General features: G+C 42.9%; 1 protein-coding gene across 1 annotated transcript in view; it reads left to right on the plus strand.

Annotated features, from left to right (window-relative positions):
- The window catches only part of Egf (epidermal growth factor), an 80,340-nt gene extending 73,137 nt beyond the window's left edge, over window positions 1–7,203 (plus strand). Inside the window, exons 22-24 of the mRNA XM_028760433.1 lie at window positions 1,558–1,675; window positions 3,750–3,855; window positions 6,153–7,203. Of these exons, the coding sequence (XP_028616266.1) occupies window positions 1,558–1,675; window positions 3,750–3,855; window positions 6,153–6,400 (472 nt within the window). The 3' untranslated portion in view covers window positions 6,401–7,203. The remainder of the gene's footprint in view (window positions 1–1,557; window positions 1,676–3,749; window positions 3,856–6,152) is intronic.
- The last annotated feature ends 4,022 nt before the right edge of the window (window positions 7,204–11,225 follow it).

Below are 11,225 nucleotides of genomic sequence, written 5' to 3' on the forward strand. Positions count from 1 at the left end.
AGGTATGGGGAAATAGTGCGTCTTTCAAGAGTTATTGTGAGACTGAGTTAAGTATGAGTTAAGAGTTTACCATAGGCCTGGTGTACTGGGTGTAATAAACACTACCTTTGTTTTCTATGAACAGTAATCTTCCTAGTAAGAGGCACATATACTTGAAAACCTTCTCCATCACCTCTAGGAGACGAGATTCCCTGGGAAACTCTTGAACTTTTAATTTGGTGGCCCATCAGTATAACAGCGCTTCTTAGCCTATTATTTGGATTCTGTATGTCGGTAGAAAGAATATTAAGTTATCGATGGCTTATTCCCCTGGAAAGAATGTCAAACAAAGATAGATGTAAAAAAAAAAAACAAAAACAGAAAACAAAACAAACAACGAAGGAAACCCAAAACACTTTCTCAGTCATAGTAGTGCACACCTTTAATCCCAGGACTCGGGAACAGAAGCAGGTGGATCTCTGTGTGGCCAGCCTGGTGTACAGAGTAAGTTCCAGGATAGCCAGATACACACACACACACACACACACACATACACACACACACATACACACACACACACATATATGCATATGTGCACATATGCATACACACATACACACATACATATATAGTGAGACTACATCTTGAAAGAAAGAGAAAGAAAATGTTAAGGTAATGATGATATAATTATTTTTTTGGATGTATTAACACTTGTGACTTAATATTTTTCAGAAATTTGGATTTTTTTTTTTAAGACAAAGTCTTTCTATGTAACCTGGACTAGGCTCAAGCTCATGGTTCGTTTGCCTCAGCCTCTGGAGTACTCTGATTTCATGGATGCATCAGTAAGCATGCCTGAGCAGCGGCAGGGGTGTGGATGGTGGTTTTTCAGCTTTTGACTGCCACAGTCCAATAACAAAAATGATGAAGGACCAACATAAATAAGTCAGTCAGTAAAGTGTTTACCAAACGAACCTAAGGATCCAGGTTCAGCCCTCAGTTCCTATGTACAATACAATACAATACAATACAATACAATACAATACAATACAATAATCAGGCAGGGCACACTGTGTACTTATGCACAGTATATACTGTGCAACCCTGGGGGTGGGGTAGAAACAGGAGGATCCCTGGGGTTTCGTGACCAGCCAGTCTAGCTGAATTGGCAAGCTCTGGGTTCACTGGAGATACTGTTTCAGAAAATAACACGTAGAGCAGTTGAGAATGATGTACCACCTTCACATGAGGGCACACTTCCATACAGGTGCGCACACACAAGCCTGTGGTCACACACACATGATAAGAACTATTCAAAAGGCTTGTTAGAACGCTTCCTTGTGTTTGCAATGCATCCAGAGTTGCGTAAGTCCCTGTGAGCAACCCTATAGCTATTTGTCTAACAGTACTGCCCCCCAGAGCTGCATACAGGATGCGGGTTTTCAGCTGTGTGCTTGACTACGTTTGCACCATCTATCGATCTAATTTGATAAAATAGTTGTGATAGATTATCACGGAATGGGACAGGTGTTCTGTTTTCATTTCGAGATGGACTCAGGTTTTTTGGCTTTATCTCAGGACTCAGAAGCAGCTGTCAAACAACCCAAAGAACCCTTATGAAGAGCCAAGCAGGAACATGAGCAGTAACGGGCCCGACAGCAGCAGGGATGGGATGTCTTCTTGTCCCCAACCTTGGGTAATGTTATCAAAGTACATGAAGCTAAGAATTGCTTGAGAAGTGTCCTTTTTCGTTTTCTTCTTTTTTCATGATGTTCAGAGAAACTGAAACCTGTTCCAGCTGGCAGCTGCTTTCAAACTTTTAGCCTTAGCATCCAGCCAGTCTTCAACAAATGCTTTAACCTCTGGGCCTCTCATCCTCTTCTGTATAACTCTAAGATCCATCTTCATAAACGCCATGTGATTTAGGGTATTAGTTCCTTGAGATCTCATGACTTTGTGGACGGCTAAATTACCTGCTTTGCACTTGACAGGCTGTAGAGATTTAGATTGCAAGTTTAATTAATCTCATTTAAATCATAGGAGAGGAGAAATGGTTTCTTCATGTGTGTCTCTTTTAAATTAAAAAAAAAAAAAATTAAGTTAAAAAAATCAGAAATCCGTGCTGCGGTGGCAAGCAGCTTGTTGGCTCCGAGCTTCATTCAGAAGCCGGGGCTGCTGAGCTGTGCCCTCTCAGCTGTCATTTCTGCTGTCCACACCAACTGCTGATGCACACGTCCGAGGGAGCTGGGGAGAGCTGAGATTCCCAAACCCGGAGGACAAGCAGCAAAAACAAATCTGCTCGCATCAGCTGCCTTCTGCTGCAGCCAGAGGCCTGGAGCTTGTATGCTTCTGGCTGAGAGGCACATGGTTGGAAAATTTGCAGTGTGCATCTTGGCTGGAGCTAGAAATAATGAGCCTACACCCTTACCCAGCAGGCCGTTGTATTGAGTCTGCAATATGTCACTGCAGAGAGACCATTAATGAGGAGGTGACTAAGGGTGACGAGTGTGTGAGGTATGAGAAGGGAGAGAAAACAGCTCCTGAGAGTCACCCTCATCAGCAGCATCTCTGTCCCTATTCCCTAATTGGCTCCACTCATTAAACCTCCCTACACTTCTCTTGATGGGAAAGATAGGTACAGAGATTTTTTTTTTTTCCTGTGTTCCTTACTGCTGCGTTCTAAGTCCTTCCTGAGGAAGGCTCTCTTCTGAACTACACAGAAGTCCAAACCTTGGGACAGTCCTTCACCTGGTTACTTATTGACAAGGAAGGACTTTGCCAGCCTGTGTCCTGTGCCCAGAGCATGGCCTACTTCTATTCTTCCTCTTTCTGTTTGATTTCTTCTAATACCTAACCTGTCTGGCCTGAGGCAGGCCAGTCGGCTCTGCTCAGCCTGCACTGCAAGTGTGCAGTGAGTTTGAACCATGCAAACAATGACAAACATGATTGTTTGTTGAGTAAAGAGAAGTGTTGTTGTTCTTATCTGGGCCTCCCTTTTAGCACTCTGCCTCCTGAGCTGCTCACCTATGAGGGGACAGCTGGAGGAATCCCTGCTGTTATGCTAGTAGTTATCCGTACTTACTAGTGACCTTAATTACTTGGGACTTGATAGTATGCTTAAATGAATTACATATAACCTTATGTGTACACACACACACACACACACACACATAAGTGATAGCCCATACACACATACACATATATGCAATGTTATTTATCTGGCCGATGGGCAGTACTCATGATACCTATGGATACTTGTAGCATTTGCAGCAAAACAGTAGCCTCCAGGAATCCAAGATTCTTAACCCAAGAGTCCAGAATCAGAACAGAATCTCCAGTAAAAATAGTTGTGTGCCCTAGTAGAAATTAATGCAAGGTTTCCAGGAGCTTTTCTGGAAGTTCTCGGGCTGGAGAGATGGCTCGGCAGTTAAGATCACCGACTAGTCTCCCAGAGGACTGGGATTTGATCCCAGCTCACAGCCATCGGTAACTTCAGTTCCAGGGGATCCAGTGCCCCCTTCTGGTTTCCATGGGCATCAGGCACACACACAGTGCACAGAAACATATGTAGTCAAAACACCTGTACACATAGTAAAATTATAAAAAGAAAGTTTGAAAGACGGAGTCTCTCAGTAGCTGAAGACAGTTGACAAGGTCTTCCTTCCAGCCTTACCTCCCACTGCGTGGGTGCGATTGGCTACAGTTAAATGTTTAACGAGGTGGCTTCTGGATCACAGCAGCTATCTCCTGAATCCTTCTCTTTTCCTCAGTTTGTGGTCCTAGAAGAACACCCAGAGCCCAAGAATGGGAGTCTGCCTGTAGCTGGCACGAACAATGCAGTCGTAGATGCTAGCCTGTCTTCCTCCCTACAGCCTGGTAAGTAGGTATTTTACCTTGATCAAAAGTGTTTTCCACTGACAAATGTCATCTAGTCACAAAAGGCCATTTAGCCTTGTCTATGCTGAGTGAGCACTGGGAGGTGACATACCAAGGAGTTTAGAGAAACCCATTTGACTGCATTTCCCTCTTCCATAAAGACCCTGTGTAAGCCGGGTGGTGGTGGCGCACGCCTTTAATCCCAGCACTTGGGAGGCAAAGGCAGGCAGATTTCTGAGTTTGAGAGTTCGAGGCCAGCCTGGTCTACAGAGTGAGTTCCAGGACAGCCAGGGCTACACAGAGAAACCCTGTCTCGAAAAAAAAAAAAAAGTCCCTGTGTAAGCCATCTCCAGGCACACTATAGTCTACTAGATCACTCTGAGCAAATCCACAGGACTTAGTCCCTTTTGTGAGCTGTTTTGGACTGCAGGCCATCCCTAGTACTGGTTCTTACCAGTTGCTGCCCTGGGGATGGAAATGGTTCCCCCAAAACAGGTTCCATGGGCTGGTGGGAGTGTTCTTATTAATGAAAGTTGATCTGGCTTTCTCCTAGGGATTTTAGCATACTCTAGCTAGCCCTCAGCCAGACTCTTGGCTGAGAAGACCAGTCAGACCACTAAGGGACCGTAGACTCGAGCCAAATTCTCTAGCTCTCCTGGAGCTTATTCTGATAGGAACAGAGTGACGCATCCTTTGCTGTGGTTCTTCTGCCAGGACTTGTATTCTGATCCGCCTCCTGGGCTTGGGTCTCAGATATCATTGTCCACTTTACAACCCATAGGGCAGCGGGGAACATGCCTTTGTGTCATATGCTGTCCGGGAAGGCAAAGGGAATCTTTGAGCCAACAAAAACAGGTCCCTTGCTAATGGCAGGAGCCAGATAAGTATCAGTGCTACTTATATTTCCTGGTAGTTCCCATCACACATACTGCCATACCGCCCTCTTCCGGCTTCCGGTAGGGAGAACCTGGGGTCTTATTACAGAAAACTCATTCTAAATTTCCATTTTGAAGATGGTCTGCGCTGTAACCTAAAATGCTAAATTCAGAAAAAAAAATTATTGCCTAATTTGAGCATTATTAAGACTCATTAAGGAATTGAACAAACACTGTTATAAATGTTTATTTATGGTGACTGTTGTCTGGATACTTTTGAAACTCAGATTTTCAGTAGTTGTCTAGGTCTTGTGACTAGCACGATTAAAAGGTAAACGGTTGTCTTGTAGTTACTACTTTTCCTTAAGCAGCTAACAACAAATCGTAACTTTCAGAGAAAATCTGCTTAGAAGGAACACGTGGTAAGATTTTGCAACTTAATCCAAAGCTCAAAGATTTGACAGCAATGTGGTTATACCAGAGGCAGGGGATTCATACCATTAAGGCTATACTCCAGAATGGATTAGAACAGCAGTTCTCAACCTGTGGGTTACAACCTCTTTGGAGGTCAAATACATCTAAGACTGCTGGGAGACAGACATTTACATTACAAGTCATAACAGTAGTACAATTACAGTTGTAAAGTAGCAATGAAAATAATGTTTTGGTTGGGGAGTCACCGCAGCCTGAGGGTCGCAGCATTGGGAAGGTTGAGAACCTGGGGGGGGTTAGAATATTAACATTGTTATATACTCGACAGCAAATGTGTCAATCCACTCATTAGCTTTCCACGTGAGTAGTCCAATCCCCCATCATGTCTCCTCATAGGTGTTTTCAGTGAAAGTACACACAGAGGTTGGGTGGGAGGGAGAGTGGGGAAAGAGTTGAAGGTCAGTTTGGGCTCTGAACCAGTGCACCCTCTGCTCTAGAAAAGCATGGAAGCATAGTTGCAGTGGTTGAGCACAGAGCCATCTCCATGGACGTCAGCCAGCACCGATGGGCAAGGGTTACGTGAAGAGTTAAGTTGAGGGAAAGAGAACCGCTCTGGGAGGAAGGAAATGTGTTTCAAATCTAAATGTTGTACTAAGGCATTCATGGTCCTGATGCAGAGATGTCCACAGGAAAGGCCAGAGAGCACTCTTAGCTCTTTGGACCATTTTAACCAACTGAGGGTTTGCCAATTTTAAAAATGAGCCCCAGATAGATTGCCAATGGGTTCCTTTGTTTCTTATGTGTTAAGTCTATTATCCCATGACTGTTACAAGGATCTCTTTTTCTAGACATTGTGAACAATAAAATCTCCTCTTCCCCTTCATCTCTTCTTTATCTCCTCATCTGTATCTATCCCTCCGTCCTCTCCCTTTATCTCCTCTGTTCCCTTCATCCTTCTCTCTTGTCCTCCTGTCCATCTTGTTTGAATAGGGTCGGTGCATCTGACTTCATGGAGACAGAAGCCCAACATATATGGAATGGGCACAGGGCAAAGCTGCTGGATTCCACCATCAAGTGACAAAGGACCCCAGGAAATGGAGGGAAACTCCCACTTACCCTCCTACAGGGAATGGCCTCTAGCTGTGGGGGCTGAGAAGCTGCATTCTCTCCAGTCAGCTAATGGATCCTGTCAACAAAGGGCTCCAGACCTGCCACAGCAAACAGAGCCAGTTCAGTAGAAACTGGGAGTAGACAGAAGGTACAGAGGGGGAAATAACAAACCAGGCTGATAGATGGTGGAGTGCTATAGATTTGGTACTCCAGTCTCCAAGGCTAATCACTGCTCAGGGTCCTGAAGACAGCTGCACAGCTGCATAGCTGCATAGCTGTGACGTTTGCTTCTTGCTTTAAGCAGTCTCATTGAAGACATTCAAAAGAGAAGTGGAGAAAATCATTAGAAACCAAAGTCAAGACATTCACATAGAAACTGTGTCTTCTTCACTGGACTCTTTGCCTCTTCTCCTTGTTGCCTCAGAAGAAATGGGTTAAAGCAGGTGATCCTATGCTCTGTCAATTGCAGAACAACAAATTATATGATCTACATAGAAGTCTTAGCTCAATCTCATGAAATGGTTGGAACATAACTATTGCTGAGAAACACTATAAGTGTGGCCCATGCTCATAATTTTGCCTTCTGAATTGTGATAAATTAGTGAAAATAATTGTAATTTAGAATCTGATGTATTCAGAATTAGATCATCTATTTTTATACTATAAAAAAATCTCTGAATGAAAATATTTAACGTTAAAAACATTTTCTAAGAGACAATCATGTTTCTTAATTATTGTCTTTTCTTCTTGCAGTCTTTCCCAGGGAAAATGGTAAATTCTTCTGTTTGCATAGATTTTTTTAAATTTAAGATATGAGATTGTAAACAAATTGCTTGATTTATTTACATCAATTTACTCTAATTATTTAAATAAAATCACCCTAAAACATCAGCATTTTATTATAATTTGATGGTGTTTGTTACAGTTTGAGCCGGACCAAAGTAATTCACTAATCCTGTCACTATAAAGAAGATTGAAGCAACTCTAATTCTAATGACTCATCTTCCTTACAGCCAAGGCGTGGGTAGCACTGAGGTTACAGGGTGTCCATACAGTGTCACGACAGTCCGGGGCTTCAGGCTATGCAGGCCAGGCATTAACTCCTCCCGTTGTCTATCTTTACCACTTATTAATCCTTAAGTCTTTGGATCTGGGTTATGTAATCAGAATAAAAAAGCATGAGCACCCATGTTTTCAAAGTGGACATGTTGTAGAAACACCTGTGTGGACATTTGAGGGCAGGATGACTTCAGGTTTGAGGACCTTAGTTAATTCTTCAGTGTGACACTTTCTTTTGACCAATTTTTTTTTTCTGAATTTAGTTTTTCTTTAGTTGACAATGGATAGCCTACAAGTTCATAAGACCCATCTTTTATTTCTAAGTGAACTGACCCCGGAAAAATAATAGACACGACCTTTCCAGGTGTTTCTTGTTTCTCCTCCCAAGTTAACCTTTCTGAAGCCTTAACTAACTGACTTCCATTTGTGTATGTAAACGTACCTCTTTTAGAATCTCAAGATCACCAGTGGACTATGAGACCACAGTCTCTCAAAATATATCACTGTGTTTGAACCAGAAAATCCTCACTTCCTTTAAGCTTTGCACTAATGAGGAAATCTTAGTAATAGGAACTCTTGTGAATGTCTATCCAGGCTGCACCAGCAGCCTCTGGTCTGGTTAGAGCACAGGCGTGCTGTGTGGGGTTTTGGTCAGTATGTCACCCTGGAGATGTGCCTTCCCTTCTTCCATCTTCAGTCTCTAAGAGACGCATGTTTGAAGATACACATTTTAAAAGCATTTTCATCTAAGGTATTTGATGTGTAGCTTTTCTAGACTACATTTAATTTTCTAATTCTAATGGTCTTGATGTACATAGCACCCAATAAGAAGAGTCTGCTGTCGCCTACTCCGTGTGAAAGGAACACTCTGCCCTCTGTGGCACCTAGCAAGGTTTTAGAATCCAGGTTTGTCTGGTTATCAAGTGCCCTTTTCACATGAGTATATGATCATTGTATGGTCGTTGAGAATGTGATAGCACCACTAAGTATAGTAAATCGGAACTCTTCACACATACACCCCAAAACAACTAAGCAAAATGGCCAGGGAATTAAAAACGTTCCTGTCATTTCAGCAAGATTTTATGCTTTGTTGTGTTTTTCTTTTTTATGTCGTTACAAAAACTCCCCTCTGTGCAGTTCCCAGCTCCTCAGTCCAGACATGCCTGAAGCATGTCTATTGACATGTTCTATTGACAGGGTTTCTACAGCTAGAAGCTCTATGGTGGCAACCAGGAAAACACCAGGCTTCCCACTCCAGTCGTGAAGTACAGGGTCAGATGGGAGCTTTCGTCCTCTGTGCTCTGTCCAGAGCTGGTCACTGAGATGTGCGCAGGCGCAGGCGCATATGCAGGTGCAGACGTTCCTCCCACTCTTCCTCACAGTGACTGCTGCCAGGCTGTTGATCACTCTCACGACCTTTAAATTTTTCATTGATTTTTTTGTGAGTTTCACATCATACACCCCCAATACCACTCATCTCCCTGCCCCTTAGTATCTGCCCTTGCAACCTCCATAAATAAATAAATAAACAAACAAATAAATAAACAAATAAATAAGAATCTCGCTGTGGAAGCTGGAGTCTGTCATGAAGTATAGCCTTTTGCCCAAACAGTGTAACTTGCAAATGTTCATTGACCTGAGTCATTGGTCTGGTTCAAGGCCTCTGGCTTATGCCGTGGTATCAATACTGGATCCTTACTGGGATGCCTCTCTGATACTTTGTTGTTGCCTTGTGTCATGGAGATCCTGTAGCCTTGGATCTACAGGCTGAGCCCTGTCTCACACTCCAGCAGTTCATAGATGAGGTAGATGTTTAGGTGAGCCAACTCAGAGCTCTGGATCTGGGCCTGGGTGGGAGCTAAGTTGGTCAGCCCATCAGCTCTCCTATGCCTGTGCCACAAGGGTCATCTCTCTCACTTTGCCCAGACAAGGGGCTAGCTCTCCTTCTCTCATAAGGCCCATGAAGCTGGCCCTTCTGCACCTTCACTACCAGGGCCAGCTCTACTGTGCTGCCTAGCTGAGGTTCGGGTCATTCTCCTGAGTGCTGCGTTTAGTGAGCACCTTCATGTCTTTTGCTTGATCTTCGATTGATCCTCTGAGAACCAGTGAGTTCAGGCCCGCCACCACACCCAGATGCATCAGCCTCCCACAAACCTACTCCACTACATGTTACCACTGGGGATCAGGGATTGGTCCCATGGTTTTCCTACAGTTCTTACTTACCCGTGTTTCCCATTGCCTCGTCCTGTTACATGACCATGCTCTCCTCCTAGATTTGACTTTCCTAATGCCCCTTGCAATTCTACAGGATTTCATTTCTATACTAAATTATCTATTATATAATATCCTGTGATTTGCTTCCTGTGTGAACCCTGGCTGATACAACAAGCATATACAACCAGATATTCAAGACGTAGGCATTTTATATCATGCAATAGAAAAGGGGAAGTGTTCCTCATCTTGTTTTAATCTTTATTTCTTCAGTAGACTAGTACAGAACGGAAAAGGGTGATAAAAGCCAAACTCAATTACAAAGGTCTACGCAAAAGATTAGCAGTGAATCAGGCAGTGAGTGTTAAAAGCATCTCATGACCAAATGTCAATTATGTAATAAATGAAACATCCGCTGAATATTTCAAAGTAACATGTAAATTATTCAATTATATTACAACACAAAAGGAACCAGGGGATAGGCATAAGGTATTTTCAGAGACATTTGCCATGCATTCATGACAAAACTTCTTAGTGAAATAGGAAAAGAGAATTTCTCTAATGTGAGGAAGGAGATCACCCAAAGCCTACAGCAAACATTTTACCTAACACTGGTATGCTGACAGCCCTTAGAGCAGGCCCAAGACAGGGATGTGCCATTCATGTATTATTTGACTTGCATACATATGTACTGTATTTACATAATTCCTGACTTCTCTTTCTTTCAACCTCTCCTATCTCCCATCACTCTTAAATACTTAGCTACTTTTTCTTTAATTATCACCGTTACACACCCATAATAAATATAGAAATACAACCTGCTGAGTCCATCTAGCACTCAGTGTTTCTCTTATGTATTTATTTGTAGGATGGACCACTTGGATTGAATAGCCAGTGAGGGGGCTCATCCCTCTCTGATTCTCTCTGTCTCAGCAGCCGTTAGTTTCCTGTAGTGCTTCGTCTAGAGGTGGTAGGTACCTTGTGAGATTTCCCTATTCCTGCTGACATGCCAACTGGTCATATCACTCAGGTCTTAGTTAGGCAGCCATATTGTTGAGATTTCAGGGGTGTGCTTTCCCTGTCATATACAAAAGGCAGTCTCACAGCAGACATCCTAGTCCTTCTGTCGCCTCTTCTCTCCACTGTCATTTCTATTCAAACATTGTGTTAAGTGTCTTAAATAGTATTCTGACAGCATGGTAATATTCTAAAGTAGTAAGACCAGATATTTAAAAATACATAAAGACTAGAACTAAAATTATTTTCCAGTGATATAGTTGTCTCCCCCCAAAAAAGGACAAAATAATTCACAAGTAGTAACACAGAGTCAATAAATCTCACCAGTCATGATGACTCAGCCAGTAAAGTCTGTTTTACGGTGTTTCTTCCCAACCACTGCTGCCAAGGTGGACCACCAGAGCTAGATCCCCAGGACCCACATGGTGAAATCAAACTGGCTCCCCAAAACTGTCCTCTGGCCACCACGTATGTGCTGAGTGTGGCACATGTGTGTGCTTGCTCTCTCCCATACACATGCAACAATAATGAAACATTGAAACTAGAGTAGCAGTTTTACTACATTGAATTCCATATTCAGCAAAGAAAGAAAGGGTTAAGAAAGAAGGAAAGGTTAAGTAAAGGCTATCTAGAAAAATTGGAAGACTTGGAAATAAGAACACCTTC

This window comes from Grammomys surdaster, unplaced genomic scaffold (assembly GCF_004785775.1).
Source record: "Grammomys surdaster isolate TR1022 unplaced genomic scaffold, NIH_TR_1.0 126531, whole genome shotgun sequence".
Lineage (NCBI taxonomy): Eukaryota > Metazoa > Chordata > Mammalia > Rodentia > Muridae > Grammomys > Grammomys surdaster.